The sequence below is a fragment of the Coloeus monedula genome, assembly GCF_965178545.1.
Source record: "Coloeus monedula genome assembly, chromosome: 11".
Classification (NCBI taxonomy): Eukaryota; Metazoa; Chordata; class Aves; order Passeriformes; family Corvidae; genus Coloeus; species Coloeus monedula.
Window position 1 is genome coordinate 9,960,593 of NC_138791.1, and position 24,326 is coordinate 9,984,918.

General features: G+C 53.2%; 1 protein-coding gene across 1 annotated transcript in view; it reads left to right on the top strand.

Moving 5' to 3' along the window:
* PLXNA1 (plexin A1) overlaps positions 1-24,326 on the top strand; it is a 112,121-nt gene that overhangs the window by 48,406 nt on the left and 39,389 nt on the right. Inside the window, exons 4-10 of the mRNA XM_082288896.1 lie at positions 1,212-1,352; positions 3,405-3,505; positions 3,962-4,085; positions 6,172-6,325; positions 7,010-7,109; positions 16,063-16,177; positions 20,769-20,969. Of these exons, the coding sequence (XP_082145022.1) occupies positions 1,212-1,352; positions 3,405-3,505; positions 3,962-4,085; positions 6,172-6,325; positions 7,010-7,109; positions 16,063-16,177; positions 20,769-20,969 (936 nt within the window). The remainder of the gene's footprint in view (positions 1-1,211; positions 1,353-3,404; positions 3,506-3,961; positions 4,086-6,171; positions 6,326-7,009; positions 7,110-16,062; positions 16,178-20,768; positions 20,970-24,326) is intronic.

A 24,326-nucleotide genomic window follows, 5' to 3' on the forward strand; every position in this document is an offset into this window, starting at 1 on the left:
GTGGCTGTGCTGGGCTGTGGGAGTGATGCTCAGGGCAGGGCTGTGGGATGCATTTGGGGGGTGCTTCTAAGCAGCCAGTTTGCCCCTCTGCTGTTGGGGGGATCCTGAGTGCTGCAGATGGGGATGCTGGACCAGGTCCCTGTGTGTGCCAGCACCAGCGCGGAAATGATCCCAGGCAGAGTTTGCTCCATCTTGCTGGGCACGATGCTTCGCTGCCTACTGCTGGGATTTTTGCAGAATGTACTGCTGGTGTGGCTCCCACCCCACCCCACCCCACCCCACCCCACCCCACCCCACCCCACGGGAGCAGCCCAGACTCCCTGAGTGATTTCTCTGGCACTGCCTCCCTTGAGGCTGTCTCAAGGTCAGCCCCCAGGGTCCGCCTGAATCTGGGGGTGTCACAAGTGATGGCATGAGCAGGAAGTACCTCTGGCTCGTGGAGGTGCCAGTCAGGTTATGCCAAGTTTAGCCCTGTGTGGTGTGTGCCTCCAGCTCCACGGTGCCTCCTGATGTGATGATGGCCGGGCCAGGCAGGAACCAGTGTGCTTAGGAAGAGCTTTAACGTAATTGTGAGCCATAAGGAGATTAAAGTCTTCATCATGTTCCTGCTCAGGGAACAAAGGCGCTTTCTGAACCTCTGTTGACCTCCAACTTCCTTGAGACCCTCTTGACTTCCCCGGTCACGAGTCCAAGTGTTTCCTCTGATGGATGGGCTGATGGGAGCCGTGCCTGCGTGCGCCGCAGCATCCTGCCTGGCAGGGCTTGGAGCAGGGCGATATGCGAGCTGCTCTCGGCACCGCTGGGGCAAGATGGGGTTTGATGCCTTACTGCAAGCTGGGAGCTCATCTGCTCCATGCTATGAGTTGGAGGGGCTTTGGGGCTGAGCAGCAGCACATAGTGGGGTGCAGTGTGAGAACCAGGGATGTGTCCTCCCTCCCTGGAGAGAGACGAATGCCATCAGCATGAATGTGGTGCAAATGCACCAGGCAAATGTAGTAAAGGGAAGGAGGCATTGCAGTTTGATCTTCTGGAAAGGGTCGGGATGCTTGCAGAGCAGCTGGTGCTTTGCTGTGCTGCAGGGGCTATGGAGTCACCACATGGGTGTGCGATGGAGGCTGGTGTCCCTGATGGGGCACATTCTGTATCCCGCATCCTGGGTGGGGGCTGAGGTGTGTGAGGGATCATACTCATCCCCCTTGCTCTCCCCACAGATCCTGGTGGACTTGCCAGCCGAGAGGAGGCACCAAGCTCTGCAGTACGAGAATGTTGTGGCCCACGAAGGCAGCTCCATCCTGCGAGACCTGGTGCTGAGCCCCGACCGTCAGCACATCTATGCCATGACTGAGAAACAGGTAAGGGGGAGGGCTCAGCAGCCTTCTGCTCTCCTGACTTGGCAGTCTGCATTGCAGCCCCAGCTGTAGTCCCGTGTGCTGGGAAGCCTTTTGGGCTGCTCCCTAGTGGGGTCTGCCCTTTGCTTCCTGGGACTGGAGCTGCCTAGGGACCCTGGGGCAGCTCCTCCCTGCTCCTCCCTGCAGAAACACTGTCCTGAGGCTTTAATTGTTAGCAGCAGCTGCTTGAAATTCCCGTGGTCCCTGGGGACCAAGGGCTTCCTGACCCTGCCTTGCTGTGAATGGCTGGCCATAAACCTCCTCCCTGTTTTGGCTGTCCCCTCCCGAGCAAGGGTTTTGCAGGTCAGCAGGAGCTCCTTGCTCTGAACAACTTTTTGTCCTCTGGAGCAGTTGCTTTTGCATGACAGGGCAGAGGGGACATACGGCTGATGCAACCCCAGGCTCCTGGTGTGCACCTCTTGAACCCTGCCTCTGCTTGTGCTGAGCTAACAGGAGGTACAGACCCAGTCTGGATCCGGTGCTGTCACCCTGGCAGTGTGGTCTGGGCTCGTGATAGGAGGTTTTGGTTGTCTTAGTGAGCATTTGCTTGATTTGTGACCTGTGGGAGGGCTGCTGGTGTGAGTTCATCCATCCATGGGCTGAATTGGAGGGAGTGAAGCGGGTTCCTGTCACAGTGGTGACGCTTTCTGGATCTGGTGTCAGTACACCATGCCAGGGTGGCCATGCTGGGACATGGTGTGCCTGTGTCTCGCAGCACCTCTGCTCCTCTGCCCAGCCAGAGGTGTGTGCTTGTGAGCGGGACTGCAAGCAGAGCTGGGAGCCTCACAGTCTCCTGGCCACCAGCCCAAGGGCTTGGGAGGGGGAAGGATGCTGGAGCAGGGCCGTGGGTTTGTCTAGACAGCCCTGTGGGGACAGCAGAGTTCTTCTCCCCCTCCTCCCAGTGGCTGTTTCTGGTTTCTGCTCTGCTGCAGGAAACATGCAGCGTTCCAGGTGGGGCAGAAACTGCATTTGGGCTCCTCCATGCAGCTCTCCTGGGCTGTGTTTCCAGCCCTGGCTCTGTTTCTGTCCCAAAGCTTGCTCAGCTAAGCCTCTCCTCTACAGGGGAGATGTTGGAGAAGTGGATGCCAGGGGGGCAGTTGCATTGGCCTGGACTGGGGATCTTCTCCAGGGACCACCACACTTGCTGGGACCTGAGACTTGGCTGTGCAGGGTCTGCCTGGGGGGTACCCTCTGCCACCACCTGCCTAAAGCAATGTCAGGGACAAACAAATGGGAACATTACAGCTGTCCTCACCACCCTGAGGGAGCTGGTTGGCCAGAGTATCCCAGCCCTGTAGACATCATGCTGAGCCTGTGCTCTGCTGGGCTGTAAGGAGAGAGAACACCCCAGGTTTAGCCCTCAGTAGAGAAGTTTACAAATTTTAATTAATGAGTGAGTGCTGCCCCTTGGGAGCAGTGGGGAACTGAGGCACAAGCACGGCAGGCATGGGCAGCTGCTCGGTGCTGCCGATGCCTCGTGGCAGGTGAGCAGGAACCCCCTCCCTGCACCCCCTCCCTGTCCCCCCTCTTCTCCTCTCCTTAATAAAGCCCACTCTCTTCCCTAGTACGCTCAGTGTTATCAGAGTGCTGGTGGAAAGTAATTAAATGAACAGTTGTAACAGAGCTCGAAGGGCTCAGAGAATGAGGGGATTTTAATCAAATCTGGAGGAGCAATTAATAAAGGACTGGTAACCCTTTCGGAGCAGGGCTGCGGCAGCCATGGGGTGCCTGGCTGGCACTGGGAGCTGATGTTGGGCTGAGCTGGCACAGCCCACTCCCAAATCCTGCAAAGGTGCAATGAAAGGAGCTTGTTTGGAGTAAAAGTCTCTCTGGGGTGGAGGTGTTGCCTGCAGACGTGCTCCCTGGGCCTAGGAGAGGAGTGGATGATGGTGAGGGGCTCCCTCTCCTGCCTCCCCACTAACAGGCCAGGGTGAGTCTGTGCTGGGTCTGTCTCTGCCATGCCAAGGTGTGGGCACAGCAGCCTGGCTCCCTTCACTCCGTGCCTGTTCCCCGCAGGTGACCCGTGTGCCAGTGGAGAGCTGTGAGCAGTATGAGAGCTGTGAGCTGTGCCTGGGCTCCCGGGACCCCCACTGTGGCTGGTGTGTCCTGCACAACATGTGAGTACAGCAGGATTGTCCCTAGAGCTGTGCCAGCGACCTACAGCTGACAAAATGTGTCCGTTCCCACTGCTGGTCTCCTTGAGGGCATCCCTCCTGGACTTTGGCCCCAAAATGCCGAGGGATGGAATGGTCCAAGGGGTCAGTCATCCCCTCCTGTGGTGCTCAGGCTGTGCTTAGGAGTATCCATGCATGGTGAAGCTGCTGCCAGGGCCTGCTCATCTTGCCCATGGGCTCCTGGGTTCAGCATTCTTGTGCCAATAAGATAAACTGAACACAAAATACCCCTGAAGTCTCAGGGGAGAGCAGAGCTCTGGTATGGGCCTTGGTCACCCGACGTCCCTACCTGGGCATCATCTCCATGCTAAAGGGTCTGTTTGCCCTGGTGCCAGCCCAAAGCCCTGCAGGACCCCAGGGGATTCTCCTCCTCACCGTGGTGCTTCCATCCCCCTGCAGCTGCTCCCGCAAGGACCGGTGCGAGCGGGCGGACGAGCCCCAGCGCTTCGCCTCCGAGCTGCAGCAGTGCGTCCAGCTCACCGTGCAGCCCAAGAACATCTCGGTCACCATGTCCGAGGTCCCGGTAAGACACCTCTGCTCCCTCCTACTCCTCCCCAGCCACCTCCTGACCCTCTGGAGGGGAGAAGGCAATTAAAAATAAGTGATGACTTTACGATGAATAGGGAGAAAGGGGAAGAGAGATCTGAGACAAAACAGAGCAAAGTGCAGGGCATTGATGAGGGCAGGCCATTTGCTCCATATTGATGGAGATAATAAACCAGTTGATGATTATTCAGAAAAGACACAACTGAGCAATAAATATTTCTCCATAATGACAGCACGACCATCAGAAATGCCATTCATAGCCCAGCGATCTAGCTCTAGTTCAATAGCTTGTCTCTGACTCCAGCCTGCAGTAGATATTTTGGGATGAGACTTTGATGCACAACTCGCTGCTCTCTCTCTGTGCAGGCAGAAAGGATGATGGACTTCCCTGAAGTATTTTTCAGGCCATTAGCACCATGAAGAGAATAAGAAACAGCATATACCAGCAATAAACCGCCAGGTCTGGATATCCAGCAGTCAGGAATCCTAAAAAAGTTGGCCAAGGAGTTCTGTGGCCTGGGGATATATGTAATAATATGACTTTGTAATAAACAACTGAATGTTGAGAAAAGTCCCAGAAACGGAAAAAGTGCTAATTTTTTTTCTCAGTTGCAAAAAGGACCAAATAGTCAGAGAGTGCTTAGTTTTACTTCAGAAGTAGAAGAAGAAAAGAAAAAGAACAGGTGCAGGATACACCTGATAATGATTTAAGGATGGGAATATAATATATGCCAGTCAACGTGGGTTTGTGTCTGACAAACCCCATTTTGCTCTTTGATGAATTTATGACTTGAATTAGAAGAGGGACTGCGGGGATGTGATGTCTTTAGGCTCCTACAAGGCATTTGACTTAGTACAACACAACGTTTGGATTAAAAATTAGCATTATACAATATTGATAAAGCACGTGTTAAGTGGATTAAGAACTGGCTCCGTGACAGATCTCAAAAAGTTCTCATCAGAGAGGAATTGTCACTGGATGGAAACAGTGTGGAAAGCACTTCTGCAGGGCTAAATGTTCTTTGGTAACGTGGAGATAAATGTGATATGGCTGCAGACAGGACCTGCTGGGATCCTGGGACTGGAGACTGGTATGGGTGAGAGTTCCTTTGGAGTGGTTGGGTTTGAGTGGGGCTGTTTAGCAGAGAAACTGGGGTTTGGTATTGCCAAGTCTTAAGTTAAACATGGATGAAGGTTCACCTGGTGTCCTGAAAAGTGGTGCTGGGGCTGAGCCCTCACTGCAGGCTCTTGATGCTCCTGGGGTGAAGCCAGGAGCTGGGCAGTGCTTTCACTCCTGGGGTAATTATCTCCATACCAGTGGCAGGATGCTGCACATCCATGGATGACATGGGGATGCTCTGCTTGGGTTGGAGTGCAGCTGTCAAAGGGAGGGACTGAAAAACTCCCATAAACATCATGTAAATGAGTTGAAGGCTGGAGAAAATGCCTTGCAGTGAGAGACTTCCAGAGCTCAATCTGCTTAGCTTATCAAAAAGAAGATTAAGAGGTGACTTGATTACAGAGTATAAGTGCCTTTACAAGGAGCAAATATCAGGGACTAAAGGGCTTTTTAATCTATCAAGGAAAAGCATAACAAGAACTAATGGCTGGAAGCTGTGAAAAATTCAAATTAGAAATAAGGCAAGCGTTTTGTAAAGTGAGAACTGCTGACCCTGGGGATGACTTTGTGAAGGAAGAGGTGGATTCTTCCCCTCCTCATCTCTGCCGGAGTGGGTGCCTTTCTGCCTTTCTGTGAAACACACTTCAGCCCTGATGCTGTTCTTGTTCTCTGTAGAGAGGTGAGGCATAATGGCTTGTGGTGTGCCCAGGGCAGAGGACAGAGGCTGTGAGTCATTCCAGTTCTTAACCCATTTAAATCCTTGCTCCTTGCTTGAGCAGAGAGGTACATGGATGGGGCTCCCTTGCAAAAGCCCAGAGCAGGTCTCCCCGCCATGTGTGGGTGGCAGAGGAGGGATTGCACCCCCTAGTCTTTTCTAGATTTACACATAGCAGCCACTATTTTCCTAGTTTTCTGTGTTGATGCTCTTGCCTTTCCTTCCTAGCTGGTCCTGCAGGCCTGGAATGTCCCAGACCTCTCAGCAGGAGTTAACTGCTCCTTTGAAGACTTCACCGAGTCAGAGAGTCGCATTGAGGATGGGAAGATCTACTGCAGCTCTCCCTCTGCCAAGGACGTCATCCCCATCACCAGGGGCCGCGGTGAGCTTGTGCCCCAGAGTGGGAAAAAAGCCTGAGACAGGTGTTGTCCCATGTGTTACCCCACAGGCAGGTGTGGAGGAGGACAGTCCTCCCGTGACAGTGATCCCAGTCTCGGGATCTGGACTCCACCTGGGCTCTTGGGGTATAGGAAGAGAAGGAACTGCTGCTCATGGGAGGTTGGTCCTTTAGTCTCCTCCAAGCCATGGACACAGCTGCTTGGGCACAGCCTATGGCAGTGAACTGAATAATCCTTAAGGTCCCTTCTAACCCAAACCACTTTGTGATTTTACTTGCTGACCACTCCTGGGCACCCTGGCCCTATTTTCGTCTGTAGACCATTCCTGGGCAGATGTAGCCATGGGCTCTAGGACATTCTCCTGACCCCAGAACTATTAAACCCTCCTTCAGTATGCCCAGTATAACCCAAGGCCTCAGTCTCCATGCCAGCAGGTTGTATTTAGCTGTAGGGGCTCAGAGCTGTACTTGGACTCTGCTGGCCTCTTTGGTGTCTGAATGGGGGTGGGTGAACACTCTCTTTTTATTGCCACACTCGGGGGATTTTGTTAATTAACTGGACTGAGCGGTGATGCCCAGCTCCCTCCAGCCCATCACAAGCCTTGGGCTGAATGCTGGGCCATGCACTTTGTCCTTTCTGATGTCTTTTTTTGCCTGGGTCTCTTGCAGGGGACAAACGAGTGGTGAAGCTCTACCTGAAATCCAAGGAGACGGGGAAGAAATTTGCCTCCGTGGATTTTGTTTTCTACAACTGCAGCGTCCATCAGTCGTAAGTGGCCTGGACTTTGTGGGAGGGCTCCAGGAACAGATTGGTGGGATGGTGTGAGAGTGGAAGAGGGAGTTCTCAGCTTTGTGGGTGCTGATGTTGCAAGAGGAAAGGGCAGTTGAGTACAGGGGTGTTTACAGTGAGAAACCTCCTCCTTTTGCCTGTGTAAACTGGGATGGTGACCAGAGCACCCACAGTTGGTTTGGGTGTGTGGGAACATGTAGCGTCAGGACAGAACCTCACGTAAAAACAGGGCTTTGGGTTTGGCAAAACTTTGGAAGAAAAAGAGTTTACTGCACTGCACACTGTAGAAATCAATCTGTGTGACTGAAAATGCCAAGCGTCTTGTTATTCCTGGAAACAGTTAATAGGAGTGACTTGGCCATGCAAAAGGAGAAGCCTGTACTTTCCTGCCACGGTACCTGCTTCCCAGGCTTGCTGGAGAGGGAGCTGGAAAGTTACAGCAACATGGGATGGAACATGCCACATGTCCTGGGGCATTTACCCAAGAATTTCCTAAGTGGAAGTAATTGTGAATTTGCTTTCTTGTCAGGCTGCCGTGAAATCTACTCCTGCAAGCGTTTTTAGACAGCTTGAGATATGCGTTTGATAAAATAGAGGAGGTGTGGATTATTGATGTGCTGTCTAAGCAAAGTGTCTAAAGTCTCAAACCACAACTCCTGATGAGGAGCTGCAGACAGTGTTCTTGAGCAGTGGGGGATGGCTGTGCTGTAGGAGCGTCAGAGCTGATGCTGCTGGGGTGTGTTTGGGCAAAGAATTTGGAGCTCAAGAATGCAAGAGATTTCATTACTCTGCCAGAAACCTCCCATGGATGGTGGCGCTCCAGCTGATCAGTAATTATAGATAAGCAAATGCCAAGTGATCTCTTTTGAATGTCTTTTTGCAAAGTTTTGAGCCTGGCTTGAGGGCTCTGCTGGAGTTTGCTCCTCCAAAGCCTGTTAAGAGTTTCCACTTCGATCAGGGAAGAGCAGGTGAGATGCAGGTGCCCTGGCTGGGAACCCACCCACAGTGAGCTCCAGGAGGGATGTGTCAGAGGAGAGCCCCTGCAAAGCTCCTTCATCACAGGGATTCCTTCCCTCCTGCTCTTTGCACAGGGAGCAGGGCTCCTCCTGGAAGCGCTGTGCTGGTGAGGGAGGAGAGACTTTGCAAACTTGACTTTCTCCCTCACCTTGACTCTGAGATGAGCTTTGTCTCCCTTCACGTCCTGTGGTTTCAATAACATTAGCTCAGCTTTGGCTCGGGCTGGCTGCATGTCATTATTTTGCAAATCAAAAAGCAGATATGACTTTTATTTTTCTAAATGAAAGAAAGATGACTTTTAAGTACAAATGGCATCATATTTAGTCCAATCAGCGGTCTGGTGGGAAGAGGTGGTGGGGGAATTGGCATTTTATTTTATGTGCCTGACACAGGAGGGGAAAAAACACCCTACCCCCCTGAAACAAACCTACAACAAAGAGCCTGACTGATTTATTACTGCGTTGATGTTTAATTTTGGATGCATTATTTAAAAAGGCTAATTATGGATGCATTAATATTTATGGACTCCAGTTGAAGCTGATAGAAAAGTCCATGTTCTAAGCTGGTGAACATTATTATTTTTTTTTTACGTTAAGAGTTTTAGGGTTTGGAGTTAGTTTTAACTATGTGACCTGCAGTTGAATCGTAGCCAAAGAGCATGACAATACCTCCTGGGATGATGCAATACTTTTAAATACCATTTGCAGACAGGCGTCTTTAATGGATCTCTCTGGAGTTAATAGCCTTTCAGATCCAGGTTTCATATTTTGTGGAGGAAAATCTATACATCAGCCTGATAAATTCTGTATTAGGAACAATATGCTTTTCCACGAGGCTAATGTTTTTCCTGTGGAGATCTCTGATCACTGTGCGTTATGTTTTCTTTTTATATTTGGGCGGCTTTGCTGAGGTTGGAAGGCAGAGTTCTGCGTGTCGAATCATTTCTCAGCTGAGGACAAAGTGTTTGGGTGAGATTTTTCAGATGGTTGTGGAGAGATGGGAGGCTTGTGAGGCAGCTCTTTGCTGATGTCAGCTGGGGTAGCTCCAAGGGAAGCCAACGCAGCTCCACCGTGTGCACCAGGGAGAATCTGATTTCTTGTTTTCGGCAGACATCTGGAAAGGCATCAGCAAAATGCGGGCTGTGGGGCTGGTCCTGCTGCTGCATGAGCATCCCGGCTCTCTTATTTCCCACCACCTTGACAAGTCTTCCCATGCATTTTCATGTGCCTGGTCAAGGGAGGGATTTGCAGAAGGGAAGATGCTTCTGATCACTTCTACGGGAGAGGAGGGTACAGAGGGGGTTTTGCTGCCTGTATGTTTGGCTGTGATGTTCTGGGCTGAGGGGATGTCTTCCAGGTAGAGCTTCAAAGCTGTCCCATCTGTTAATGCAGGGCTTTATGCCTGTGTGATGGAACTGTCCCCATCACAGACCAGCGTCAGTGGCTCCTGGGGTACTTTGTGCAGGGTCCCTGAGAGCCCTGGTTTGGAATTTTCGTTCCCTCTGGGGCTTCATTCCTTTCCAGGAGTCACCTGGGCAGCTTCTGGAGGTCCCAGCTTTGTGTACTCAGGGCTCCTGTGGGGCTCAGGCAAGTGTTTCCAGGCAGTGGCATCTTTTGGGCATCCTGCTTGTAAAGGCTTGCACATGAGGCAGGGGATGCTTCTGGCTGAGCTGTGGGAGATGCACTGAACAGGGGAGTGGAAACCAAGAGTTCAATGTGGGGAAATGAGGCCCTTGCGAAGAGGGATGTGGGTGGCAGAGGGTCTCTGCCAGCCCACAGCAGGGGAGCAGGGCTGCCCACAGGCTTGTCTGCAGCTCCTGGGGACAGGCTCTGGTTCCTGCAGTGGAGGATGAGATGAAAACCCCGTGGCAGGGACTGGGTGGATTCCCTCGAGGGATTCCAATGGGACGCCGATCAAGTGCAGGCATTTAAAGGCTGCTCGGCACCTTTGATTGTGTAATGAATCAGCCCGAGTCCAGCGCGTGCACGGGCAGATGTTGAGGTCGTCTTTGTCAGAGTTAAACGCCTTCTTCAAAGCATTTGTGGGGAAATGAGTCCCCTTTTAAGATAAAGATGTAATACCAGGCTCCCTGCCTGCCTCTGGCAGAGCTTGCCGGCGAGGTGGGTGAGCAGGGAATCCTCATGGAAAGCTAGTGAGCAATTCCAGGGAATACTAAGATGTATTCGTTTCTTCCCGCTTTTTCCATGTTTCCTCGCTGGATTTCTCCTCTGGAAACTCTGTTTCATAAATCATGTTGTGGCTTGGCATTTTGGAGTGTGTGGCTGTGGGAAGGGAGCTGGCAAGTGGAGTGGGATGGGGAAGAAGATGAGAGCTTTTGGTGCTTCTTTCAATTCTGTGGGCAGGTTTTGCAGAGCTGCTGTTTTTTCAAGCACCAGCGTGCCCAGTGCATCACCAGCATGTCCTGCCACTGCAGTGTGGAAGCAAAAATCCAGGTGGTGGCACAGGGAAAGGGGGAAAATCATGTCAGCAAGTCTGATTCCAAGAGGGGATCTGAGCATCCTGGAAACCTGTCTCGAGTCTGGGAGGTGGTCATGATGCCACCAGCCTTGTGGTCGTGCCTCACTGTAGTGACAGTTGTGACACCCATGTCCTATCAGCTGCAGGGTGCTGAATTTCTCTGAGGCTAGAGCAAGGGCAGACATGCCAAATGGCTCTAACTCCTCCAGGCTGGAGAGATGTGACTCTGCTGTGTCTCCATCCCACAGGTCAGGCTTTCCCTGTAAGCCTCCATTAAGTAAATGGGATTTTAATGCATGTCCCAAGGGCTGGGAGCAGTGGGGTTGTGCCGGTAAGGCAGGGCTGGGCTGTTCTGGTGACTGAGGCACCCGTTGGCACCCGTGGGACAATGCCAGCCCTTGTGCCTTGGCTCTTCTCTGCAGCCATTCTGTCTGCCTGCACATGGCATGGCTGCTTCTCTGTTGGCCCAGTGCTGCTCATTTCCAGATGCTTACAGATGCTTTCTTTTCAAAGGCATGGACAGATGGCTGCAAGCAGTTGAGTGAGTGCATCTGAGTTTGCATGGCCGAGCTGTGTGGTGGTAACAGATCCCTGTGTGTTCCTGGGCGGGGGCAGGTGGAAAATCCTGTAGGATGGCCCCAGAGACAGCTCAGGATAACCTGGTTTATGTCATGTATGTTGTGAATGAGGAGGGCTGGTACAGCCTGGTCTTACATTTCAGTAAGGGAAGGCAGCTGAGGGTGTTTCAAGAGAATTATTTTAAAACCCAGGGCATGATTCTGCATCCTCCAGCATGATGGTGGATGCTCTGGACCACCCTGTGAGTAAGGACCTTGGCAAAACCCAGCAGAGATGGAAAAGCATTGGGTTGGTGCAAAAGGAAGGGCAGAAATGGATTGAGATGGGCAGGGATGGAGGGAGGTGGGAGCTGACTCCCACCCCACACCTTTCCTGGGCACCAGTGGGGAAGCTGCCTGTAGGTCCGTGTAGGGGCTGGGGGACACGGACCGTCTGGTTCCACTGCTCTTCAGGATCTTCCCTTCTCCCTAGGGTAGAGAGATGGATATAAAGCCCAAAGCACTGCAGTTCAGCCCCTCAACCCTGACAGCTGCTGCTCCAGATGCAGGCTGTGCTGGAGCTGAGTATTCACTAAGGATGCATCCTCCTGCCAAGAGGAGATCTGAGGAGCAGTCGGGGGGCTCACAGGCGGCTGTGCTGTGCCTGCACAGATGCTGTTTTCATCAACACTGTGTTTATAATTTCCCTTCTTAATGGACCTCCCCTGCTCTGCTCTTGGTGCCGTTCAACTTCCCCCTGTCCCTCCTCCCTGCCCTTCACTCTATGTCCTTCCTTCCTCCAGGGACGTGCTGCGCTGTAGAAATAGCCTCAGTGTCTGTTGTGTGTGTGCCGTGCTCGCACCTCCTGTCCCACTCACGTTTGCTGCTCAGGCTTATCTCACTCCTGTGGATGCTGTTTTTGTTTTCTGCCCTCGCTGTTCAGTGTGATGAAGAGCTTTGTGCTCCTTTGGGCACGTGGCATGCCTAGGGCTGGGAGTGCAGGAAGGAGAGTGAGTGAGGAGCCTGAATCCAGCACTGCTGGCTCTCCACGCTATATCAGCTACAGCATTGCTTTGGGTCATGTGTGGAGACAGCTGTGACCTCTCCATGGTCACTGGAGGTGCCTGCACACCCAGGGAGGAGTCAGTCCCTGAAGCTGCCCCTGGATCTGGGCTCATCCTGCAGTGATGCTTTTGGCCCTGCACCCACCCTGGCGAGGTGTCTTTACTGTCCTTCTGCCCTCTCTCTGCCTCTGCTTCTCTACAGTCCTGTCAGGTGTTTCTCTAGGATGGCCTTATCAAGTCTGGGGTCATTTATGGGAGTGGAGGGGAGCAGTGCTGGGAGTTTTTGGCCCAGCTGGTGGGGTGAGGTGTGGGCAAGCGTGGGGGCTGTGGGGAGGCTCTGGCTTTGACCCTGGAGCACTCAAACTTGGGCAGAGCTGCTTTGTTGCCTGCAAGGATGCCTCCTCTGGCTGGGGGAGGTTTCAGGCCAGCAGTGAGCCTGGACTTGTTTTGGAATGGGGCGCTTGGCACAGAGTGACCCTGAAATGCTGCTCTGAGGCTGGTGCCATGCCTCTCTCACGAGGTCATCAGGAGACAAGGACAGCACTGCCAGTGGGTCTGGCTCCCTTCCCCTGCCTCGCCTGGGCTTCATCTCCACCAGCACCTGGCAGGGCTGGGGAGGAGGCAGATGGGGAACAAGCTGTGGGTCCCTATCAGTGCTGCACCCCCACCATCGGTTTTCTGCCTCACTGGGCTTCTTGCTCTCCTGGCACGCTTTGGGGAGGGGGAACACTTCAACACATGAAGGAGAGCCTCCCTCTAATTATCAGGAGTGATGAAAGCCTCTTAGGCAAGAAGTGATGAGGGAAGAGTGCCTGACCGTGGGAAGGAGAGAGACGGCACAGATGGCATCATGCTGCCGAGCAGCCTGCTCCTGTGCCAGGAACAGACAGCAGTGGCACACGGACCCACCGGGATACGGACACTCTGGGACACAGCCCCAGCCACGCTGCCCAGCCTGACCAGCAGCCGGGGATCCCTGCCTCAGCTCCTGTCCTGGGCTTTGGGCAGCCTTGCAGGGCACTGTGGTGGTCAAACAGCCATGCTGAGGCCAGCAGCACTGAGGCAGGCTGTGAGCAGGGTTTCACCACGTTACTGGCATCCGAGTGCTGACTTACTCACCACTTTGACCCGGGCAGGCTCTAAACACAGCAGAGATGCTGCAGAGCAAGGTGTGTGTGGTGACTCTCACAGGGGCATTTGATGTCCTTATGGCAGAAGGAGAACCTTGGCAGAAGGGAGAGGGTGGAAACCATCTCCGAGGATGGGGCTTTAGGAGTGGTTCAGTTAAGTTAGAAGCAACTGGGAGAGCTAAAGTAGGGAGGGGAAACCACGTCAGGGTGCACATGGAGGATAACCTGAGATCCTTTGACAAGTGGAGACCAGGAGACCAGCTGGGACCTGCAGTAATTAAATGGCAAAGGAGACCCTCAGGTGAGGAGGGTCTAGAAATAGCCAAGATTTGGCTTTGACCCTGAAGAACTGCAAAGTGGAACTGCAGTTGTCGGGCTGGGGTGCCCAGGGCAGGGCTGAATTGGGAGCTTCACCCAGCTGCTTTGAGGGGTGGTGGAAAAGGGAGGTGGTGGAAAGGTGGTGGAAAGGGGACTGGGGAGTCTTTTTGCAGACCCTGAAGGACCTGGTGACTGGAAAATTTCTTCTCTGGAGGATGGTGGGGGCAATTCACGGGAGCTTGTGCCCCAGCTTGCTGGTTGTGCCCCAGCATGTGGCTTGTGGCTGCTTGTGCTTCTCTCTTAATGACCTCTCTGGGGCTACGCTACTCCCATGAGGATTAATCTGTATGTTCCCTGTCCTGCCCCTCCATATCGTGGATTTATCTGTCCACTGGTCCTGCTTGAACCCTTAGCAGGAGGGCAGGAGCTGTCCTTTGGCTTTGTGTTCTCTAGTCCCCCTACCCTCTGCACCTCCCTCCATCAAAGCAACCAGAGATAGGAGGCTGTGGCTCTGCTTTTAAGTTGAATCTCTGCAGCTGAAATAAAATTGCATATATTTGCATAAGGAGCATCTCAATTAGCATATTTGTGGGTAAAGCTAAAAGGGCTGTTCATTTGGAAGTGAAAATGTGAGCGAAACATGGAAATGACTTCCAGCCCCCTTTGCAAGCAGCTTAATTAAATATTTCCTTAGTGTGTGCGCATGGATTTGGGAAGCTCTTGCTGTATCTGCAATGGTGTGTGAAACCCCCGGGCAGGCCAGGAGCCCTGGGCCTGCAAAGCCTTGGGTGTGTCTTTGCACCCTGGGCTGCCCTTACCCTGTGGCTCCCACACCTCCAAAGTGATAATTCTTCTGGAGGGCGAGGAATTTAGCGTGCCAGGCTCTGCCACCAAGGATCTCTTCTCCAGGAAGATTGTCTTTCTGCTGCCTCACAGGGCCATGCTGTGTTTTCCTGTCATTTCCCAGGGGTAGAGGCAGAGAGGTAGCTGTGATTAGGAGCAGGATTGGGCTGGGCAGGGCTGCCTGCCTCCTATCAGGGCTGTGTTCAGGGAAAGAGCCTGTCTTTGTTTAAATATAATTGCTTTGGGCCTGATCCTTTTGATGCTCGGATCAGTGAGGAGCAGGTATGAGCCTTCTAGGAGAAAACTAGTGTTGCTGCTTTTTTCTTTTTTCTTCTTTTTTCTTTTTTCTTTTTTTTTTTTTATCTTTTTAAGCCAGGCTGATTATTTTTACTGCCTTTTAGCTTATGCCTCAGCAGCTCTCCCATCTCCTCCCTGGGAGAACAGCTTGGGCTGCACAGACACGCCTGGTGCAGACCCGCCCTGTGAAGGCTCGTGCACTAAATGCAGGACCTGTCTGCTATTTTGCCCCCAGGCAGCGTGGCAGGGGGGCTCAGCCCCTTCCCTCCTCACAGGGGTGAAACCCCCAAAGGCCTCCCTCCAGCTGTGGGATGCCCTGTGTCTGCAAACAGGGATGCCTGCGAGGGGGTTAGCAAGGGGACAGGCTGTCGAGGTGCCACTCCTGTGAATGGCTGTGGGACTCTGTGTGTCCCCTCCTGCTCTGGGGAGAGTCATCAGGTCCCTGGGGCTGGTTTCTTTGGTAAGAGGAATGGAAAGCAGAGCATGGGAGCTCCTGGCATCCCTGGGTCCTCAGCATACTCCCAGAAGAGATGGGGAGAGGGGAGCAGGAGTGATCCCTGTGCACAAAGAGCTCCAAGAGGAGGCTGGGGAGGGAGATGGAAGCGTCTGGGGCTGGGGGGGGGGGGGGTGGAAGCCACAGACACAACGCACGCGCGGCTGTGGAGGGCTGGGGCTGAGGGGGCTGAGGGAGGGGGTCACACACAACCTATTGTGAGCGGCTGAAAGGCGCTACAGTCCCGAAATGTTAATCTGACCCAACCTTTCGCCAGTTATAATTTTCTTCTCAGTGAGCATGCATTAATCTGGCCCTTTCTCCCCTGTTCCCCTGCGGTGCAGAGCCCTTGATGTGCTGCCTCTTGCTAAAATTGCCTTTCAGTGAACCCAAATAAAGCTCCCGAAGTCTGGAGCTCTGCCCCTGCTGGAGTGGGGCAGGCAGGGTCAGTCTGCCAAGAGGAGGAGGGAGCGTGGCCTTTTCGGCTGGGACACAAATCCTGCAGTGCCTAAAAGGCCATATCCCCCCACCCTGCTGTGGGCAAAGCCTGGGGGTTCGGGTTGTGCAGGCATCTCCCTCCCAGCGCATGGCCTGTGCCTCATGGCTAAGGGATCCTTTCCACCCCGAGGTACAGGATCACCTACAGATGCTGTCCTGCTGAAGCATCCCAAGAAATGTCCCTGTGGGCTCTGCCTCGGTGCTGCCCTGATGCTGCCCACTTCTCTCCTTCTGCAGCTGCCTGTCCTGTGTGAACGGCTCCTTCCCCTGCCACTGGTGCAAGTACCGCCACATCTGCACCCACAACGCTGCCGATTGCTCTTTCCTGGAGGGACGCGTCAAGCTCTCTGAGGTAAGACAATGTGCGACTGCTCCCCTTACCTGTTTGGGTCCTGTCATGGCCCCCTGCCCTCTGGGGAAGGGTTTAGAAGAAGGAAAACTGCTTCAGAAACCATTCTCACTGCCTCTCCTGGGATGCTGGGACTGCCTGAGAAGCAGTGAGGGAGGAAAGGGAAGTCCTGACGGGACCGTGTGCTGGTGGAGAGAGGCTGTGTGGCTTCGGAGAGGCAGCTTGGGAAGTCAGGTGAAGCCCGGAGCACTTAAGGCTGAATGAAAGGAAAAACAAAGGCAGAGACGCTAAAGCATTATCCTTTGATGTTTGTGAAGGGAGCAAGCTTGAACTGTCATTGCAGAACAACTTGTTTTCAGAGAGGGGAAGGTTGAAATCTGTAATACAAACTGTTTTGCTGCACCTCACGCCTTCTTCATCTCAACTGCTTTACTAAGGAACATGTTCTTTTGTGGGGGCTCATCCTGTGCAGCATCCGTGCCACCCACTGGGGAAACCTGCCTGAAACTGGCAGGGTGTTTGCAGGATGTCCTGCTGTCCCCAGCCTGTGGTGGCATTGCTGGCTGCGTGGGTTGGGTCTGGAGATCTGGCAAGCCACTGCTGGCTCTACAGTAAATGCTGATTTGGATCCTGAAGGGAGAGTTACAGGAAGGAAAGTTTCTCCTCTGTCCCTGTTCTAAAAGGAGGCTCCAGTTGAACTTATCTGGGTTTCCCATTGCCTGTATATGGGCCCAGGGAAGGGTCCTGCTGCTTCCAGGGGAATTTGCTAACCCAAGAAAGTTGGAAAAAGCTGTTTTCTTCTAGCTTGTGAAGAAATCCAGTGAGTGATCTGCCTGTCTCAGGCATCCCAGCAGCCTGCTCCTGAGATCACGCTTCCAGCCAGCCCTGGCGTTGCTGCTGCAAATGCAACATGTGGTGTCCACACCACTGGAGCCCAGCAGCTCTCATCTGCCCATTCCCCTCAGTAAGGCCATGGCATCTGCCCCCCTCCCTGCCAGGCCAACCCCAAAGCATCTGGCTGTACCCCACAGCGGTGTTGCCCTAGTGCAGCTCTCCCACGGACTGACTGCTCAGGAACTTGTGTCACTCCCCAGTGTGAACAGGGTGTCCCCCAGCAGACCTTTTGGCCACACTGGGAAATGGACCAGCGCCTATTTGAGGTTTGGATGCCCTGGCTCAGCCTGATTGCACATTAGTGTGGCCTCAGCAGTTCCCAGCAGGGATGGTGAGGCACCCTCAGACCAGCTGCTGCTGTGGGCTGTGTGACCAGGCTGGGATGAGACATCCTGTCCCCATCCTTGGCCATCCTGGTCCCCAGCAGGGTGGTGTGGTGGGTGGGGGGGCTTGGTGCCAATCCCATAGCACCACTGGGCAAGTTAATGGTAGACATCCAGCCCCATCCTCTCTGCAGGAGGGTTATTTTAAGCAGGATTTGGTCTGTCTGTGTTGGCTGGAGTGTCGTGGGCACTGGTCAGGAAATGCAGGGACAGAGGGTAACTCTGTCTCTACTCCTTCCCACGGGTGTTTTGCCACGATTTCCTGGGTGGGAAAGTGGTTGTTTTGTAGGAAAACAGAGTGACCCATGGCACTCTGTCCTGGGCATGCCAGGAATGTTTGTCTGGTTTTCTGGGGGTGGCAGGGCTGGAATGGGGCATGGGTAGGAGCCACTACTCACATAAATGTGCCTGGAAATGGTGACAGCAGGAAGGATGTCCCTGTCCACTGCTGTGGAAGCTTTAAAGCCCAGGCTCTGGAGATTGGCCTCCTCTGTGGCTTTGCTGGGGGGTGCAGGGCTGGGGAAGAGGTGATGAAGCAGCCCAGGCTGCTGTTCATTTTTTCCACTCACGATGTGCAGTGGTGACCAGAGGGTGGTCAGTGATGGACATTGGAGCATCCCATCCCAGAAGGCTGCTCTTCTGTGACAGCCCCTGCTGATGCAGAGCTGCTGTGGAGGGTGAAAGGCTCCTGGACTGGGGGGATGAAGTGTGTTGGTTTAGATTAAGCAGGTTCGTCTTTGTTCTTCATTCCCCATCGGTGGGAATGGCTGAGGACTTTGTGAAGGAACATCAAAGCTGGGGTCGGGCCCGTCCCAGACTGCCTTCATCCTATCTCTGCTGATGCACAGCCTTGCAGCTGGAGCTGGGAGCTGCCAGAGAAACTCCAATGGCAGCATTTGCAGTGTGATTCTAAAGCTCTTACCTCTCCAGACAAACCCGGACACCCATGTCATGTTCTCATCCAGCTGGAAAAATGGTTTTAATGGAGAAAATCCAACTTGTGTGATATTTGGGAATTTTTGTGAGTTGGGGTCTTGCTTTTCTGCTCATCCCATGCCTTCATAGCTGCCTCCTCCTGAGGCCTGGGACTCTGCTGGGAGGGGCTATTTTTGGCAGGACACAGAGCTCTGTGGGCTGTGCAGAGTGTTCCCAAGGGATGGAAGAGCTGGGCAATGCCGGAGCCAGTTGTGTCAGCAGTTGGACTTGCTCAGAGGGGAAATGAGTCGTCCTTGTACCCCCACCCCTCCGGGCACCCTGGGCGCCCACCAGCACCAGGTGCTTCCTGTTTGGGCACAGGCTGACATTTTTGCTGGATGAGACACTTCTGCTGGCAGATGTGGAGTGTGTGACATCATGAGGGGATTCGGCTCAAACCGCGAATCGGCAGAATGAGCCCTCCTGCCTGTGTGGGGAGAGGGACACACGTGCCTGCTGTGCTCCCTGGGCACCAGCCTGCAGGCAGCCATAGTGAGCCCAGCCCGGGGGGGCATAGACTAACCCACCACCCCAGCTGCACTGTGGCAGTAATTACCAAAAAAAGAGGAGATGGAAGTGTTGGAGAGTGAGCCAGGAGTTAATACTTGCCAAGTGTGTATGTGCCCCGTGGGGAAGGCTTGTGCCACCCCTGGGGTCTCCCTGCAATGTGGAGGGGATCAAGCAGGTGGGGGCTGCTTCCTCTGACAGCACTTCCAAGCTGGGAAATGGTGGGGAACAACCACTGTGCAGTCGTGGAGACACTCCATGGAAATGGCAGCAGGCATGAGGTGTCTCCCCACTGTGAGTCAGGCTGATTGTGGAAGGGGGGGAACTGAAGACCCCTGTGCAGAGTGGTAGCTGTGATATGGAGCAGGGAGGTGGCAGAGCAGTGCCAAGGATCCCCAGACTGCCCCAGCCCTGTTGCCATCTCCAGGTTGGGGCTAACACTATTGTTTCTCTCTGCTTTTATTTTGTTTAGTATGTTTTGGAGATAAATAGTTTCTTCCCTTGAAAACTGTGCTTTTGGGGAATACAGACTTGTTAAGAACAGAAAACCCAAAGAGTAAAACTAGTTGGGTTTTTCTGTCAATATTTGCTAAATGAAACAATTTCTTTTTCTTTTCTCTGCATTGTTTGAAAGTTAATTAATCATAGCGGCTGAGATAAAGCCTGGCACTTTGCAAGGTCCGGCCTGGCTTGCTGCGGGGTGGCAGGAGACAGCTGGGCAGCCTTGGTCACACATGGCTGCTGGTGGCCTTGGGGCCAGAGCTGCCCCTGCAGCTGCACTGTGGCCACCAGAAGCTTTGTGAGAGCAGTGGAGTGGCTGTGTCCACGGCATTTCTGTTTTTAAAGCAGCTCACATGTTATTCCCTCCTGATGTTATTTCAAGCCAACACTCCCAGGAGTAGCTGCCGTAGGTGTGAGACCTCTGCCCGACTCAGCAAAGGCAGCGTGGGATTGCATCAGGCTGTTGTTGCCGAAGTGTCACCCACCGGGGCTGCAGAGCTGTTTTGCTGCCTGAGCTCATTTATTTTTGCTCCCTCCTGCTCCCCTGTGCTTTGCACACAAGAGTCACCAGCTCCCCTGGAGCAGCTGGGAGCCCACGGCTATTAAAAGTGGAGTGTTTTGCCCTCCCAATGTCTCCTTCCCCAGGGGCTGGCAGGGAGGTGTTTTCCTCTCCACCTCGGGCTCAGCAGCATCCCCTGGCTGGAGGCACTGCCTGCTGGGCAGCCTGCAGCCGGGCTGGGTGGGGTGACACTGCTCCAAGCTGGTGCAGATAGAAGCCGCAGCAAAATTTGCTGCAGAGCAGGTTCTCTGCCACACTGCAGGAGCACATTGCTGTATCAAAGAGGGAAAATGCTTTTCTGTCCACTTGAGAAGGAAGGGGGATGGAAGCTGTAAGGGAAACAGGAGGGCTGAGCAGATAGCTTGACAATGCACAGCCCAGTGGGCATTAATTCTGAAACCTACTGGCTGCAATGATGGCATTGAAGTCCATGTTGTTACCAGTTGGCCCAAACACATGTTGCTGTTGCGGTGCCAAGTTACAGATTCCATAGATGCATCCTCTCCACACCTCCCACCTAAATCAACCTGAGCTGTAGAAAACACTCTACATCTGCCCTGCCACCAGATTCCTTTGTGCTCTTCTTTCCTGTCTTCAGGGCTTTGGGTAGAGCTGGTTTGGGGTTGCTGCACATGAGGATTTTCTCAAGCATGAGCTCAGGGTGGTGTTTTTGCAGCACATTTCTAAGCCTGCCAGCCAGGAGAGGGTCACAGGGGTGCTGGGGGAGGCTGCACAATGTTCCCATCTCATCGGCTGCCTCTTGTTCCCCTTGCAGGACTGCCCTCAGATCCTGCCTTCCACCCAGATCTACATCCCCGTGGGTGTGGTGAAACCCATCACCCTGACAGCCAAGAACCTGCCCCAGCCGCAGTCAGGCCAGCGCAACTACGAGTGCATCTTCCACATCCCCGGCAGCACCACCCGCGTCACCGCCCTGCGCTTCAACAGCACCAGCATCCAGTGCCAGAACACCTCGGTGAGTGTGCCAGGAGCTGTCCTCGGCAGGGGCCCTGGCTGTGGACTGCTCCTTCCTGCCTGCCCCGGGACCATCCTGGCTCGTTGCATGGGCAGCTTTGCTCTCTTGCCCGCAGGTTATAGGGGTTTCTGTTCATTGTGGGGTGTGAGGCGGGCTCCCCGCCACTTCCCCCAGGTGCATTGGGAGGCTGCTTGGGGTTGTTCCAGATAGGATCAATGTTGAAGTCACCAGGCTTTAGGAGCACTTCCAAGGAAATTGGGTTTGCAAAGCTGAAGAAAGTTGCCTGGACTGGAGCCAGCTGGGCCCAGATGTGCTGGAGCCACCCCCCCCGTAAATCTATCCCACTTTACAGGCAGGATGGAGCTAACACCTCTGTGTCCCATTGCACACATGGAGTCCTCCACATGCAGCTGTGCTTGCCAGCCCTGCAAGCGCTTTCCCTCCTTCCCTGCAGCCTCTGTCTGTCCCTGACTCCATCCCTGATCTGACCAGCAGCTGCCTCCTTCCCCTGCCTGCCTGCCCTCCATCCCTTGCTCCCTGCATCTCTCCCTGCCTCTGTGTCCTTGCCCCCTGCAGCCCTGTCACTTCAGCTCTCTCCTGCAGGCATCTCTGCCTTCTCTGCCTTCTCCAGGCACCTTATCTCCTAAGTGGGAGAGGGTTTTGCAGCCCTGGGTGAGTTGTGTCTGTGCTCCTTGCTGTGCACCAAGCCCATGAACAAAAGCCACTCTGGGTGCTGATGGCCCCACCGGGAGCTGCTGTTGCCCAGCTCCTCAGCTGCCCACTGTGCTCTGCAGTGACCTGTCCTCATCTGAATGGAGCCAGCCCCTCCCTTTGCTCTCCCATTTAATCCTTTTAAAATTTGTTTTTCATCTCTCATACTGTGAAAGCTCATTTGCAGCCTAACACCAGCGCCGATCCCTGCTCCCTTTGGTGGCAGAAGTGACATTTAGAGGCCATTTAAGATGAGCACTGGCTTCCTCCTTCCTCCAGTGATCCCAGGGCTGCAGAGCCTTTGGACAGAAGGAGCATCCTGAGTCATTGCCTCCTGCCCTGGGCAGCAGTCCTGGGGGGATGCCGTGCAGCCAGTCCAGTCTCCTGCCAGGTCTCCTCTGCCTGGAGCTGGCAGCTGCCTCCTGCCCAGTTCTGTAGTGTGGGGTTTTGGTTGAGGTTATTCCAAAGCAGTTTGGGATATGTGTGCTGCAGGATGCTCCCTGTAGGGAAGTGCTGTGGCTGCACAGTGCTGACAGCAGCAGCCTGATGGCTCCTGTGGGGTGTCGAGGAGAGGTGCCTGCATCAGAGGAGAGCCTTTACATAACAGAGATGGAGCTTGCAGAGAGGCTCTGATCGATGTGGGCTTATTTCTCCTCAGTGAGTTTAAATTTGTCAAGGAGGGAGATTTTAAAGCAGAATGAATTCTCTGTGTTTCCCAAGGGATGCTGTGGCTGCCAGGATTGGTGTCATGAGCTGCATGGCCTCTGCAGCTCTTCTCCAAAGGGATAGGAGAGCTGGAACGAGCGCTTTATCCTGGGCTGACAGTGGTGGATGTTTGCCCTGGAAATTGTCAGGGATGCCGTGAAAACAGCACAAATTGTCAGAAGAGCATGTATGAGGTGTTGTGAGGTGCATGGGGAGCAGGTAGCAGCAGCTCCATGGGGCTGCAGTCTGGAGCAGCAGATGCGGCTTTCGGGTGCAGGGTGGCTTCACAAAGAGAAAAGGAGAGTTTTGACTTGAAAGAAGCCGCTTTGCTTTTAGGGTCTACTTGCCTGCTTTAACATTTGAGGGCATTGAGCCAGGCTGCATTATGGTGTGGGGGATTCAGATTCACACTTGTGTGGTGTTTGTCTCCTTCGTGCCTTTTTGCAGTCCATCTGGCTGCTTGATAGTGCTTCAGGCTCTCCCAGCCATGGCCCAGTGGCTTCTTCCATTGCACTTCATCCTTTGAGTTAGGATTTTGGTGTGGTGAACGCTGGCGAGTAGAGATATAGGAAAAGGATGACATCTTCCCAGCCAGCAAGTGAAGGATGGATGCCAAAAGGCATTTAAGCACACATTGTTTCCAGGAGTTCAGTGGGATCTGAACAAGAAGTTAAATACTCTGTGGAATTAGGGATGCTTTCCTAAATCACTGGTGAATGAAAGGGATAATAAGTCAAGGCCCTTAAAACTCTTTGTCTTTTGTTTTAGTGCTTGTCAAACTCCAATGACTTGTTAGCACTTTGGAGAAAGGACATCTTGGTTAAATATTCAGCAATCCATTCATTAAGGTCTGAGTGTTGACTATAAACATCGTTTGAAACACCCAATAGATCTTTGGCAACCTCAAGGGAGACCAGCTCTGGTATTCCCCAGCATCCCAGGGCATAAACAAAGCCAAAAGAACCTTTTTTGCCTCCTCACTTTGGTCTCTTCTGCTCTTCAAAAAGAAAGCCACCCTAATGGTTTTCCACATGTATTGTAAAGATGCAAAAAGGAAAGACAAGCCTAACTAAGAAAATGAAGATCTTTGCCAATAAACTTTTTTTTTGCTAATTCATTGTTTATAATCTTCTGGAGGCAGATTTTTCCAGGCTTGCTTTTTGCAGCAGAGGATGGAGAAATGGTCACCTGTCTTAATGCATAAGGTTGATGCCACTGAGATTCATTTTCCAAATATCCTTGCCTTTGCCTGTTCTTTCCCATCTGACATCCCTCAACAGGGCTCATCCTCCTGATTCTGCAAAAATGAAACAGTTTTGCTGTTGAAAAGCGCCACAGTCCCGAATCTGCGCTAATGCTTGTAACCTTGGACTTGATCTGATTTAGTCCTGGCCTTTGCAAAATGACTACAGGTGTTTCTCGCTGTCAAGGGTTTGGCTTTTTCTCTGTAAAATGTTCCTCTTAAGGCTGAAATAGCCCCAGAGCTGCTCTTTCCCTTTAAATGTATAAATAGGAAGAACCCCATATCTTGTTTTCATGAGCTTGTTGTCTCAGCACTTTAAATTAAGCCTCATGCCTCAGTTATTTCCCTTTCCTTTTAACCAAAGTCCTACGTGGTGAGGAGCAGCTGTGTCACCTCCCTGGCTCCCTTTTGGCTCCTTTCTCACCAGTACCCCTGGCATGGAGAGCCCACCTTGCCCACTGTTTCTGCTGTGGCTGTGGAGGCTCCTGCCCTCTGGCCAGACTCGGGATGTTCACCCTGGGGTGAGCATTATTGCTGGGACAAAGTGATGTGGGTGCAGAGCAAGCTGGGCTGGCAGGGTGGGCACGTGTGGTACCCCAGTGTGGATGCTGAAGCCGGGCCCCAAGTGTGGATGCTGGGGAGTGAAGTAAGACCTGTCAGATTTAAGTTTTCTGGGTATTTTTTTGTTGCTGCAGAAC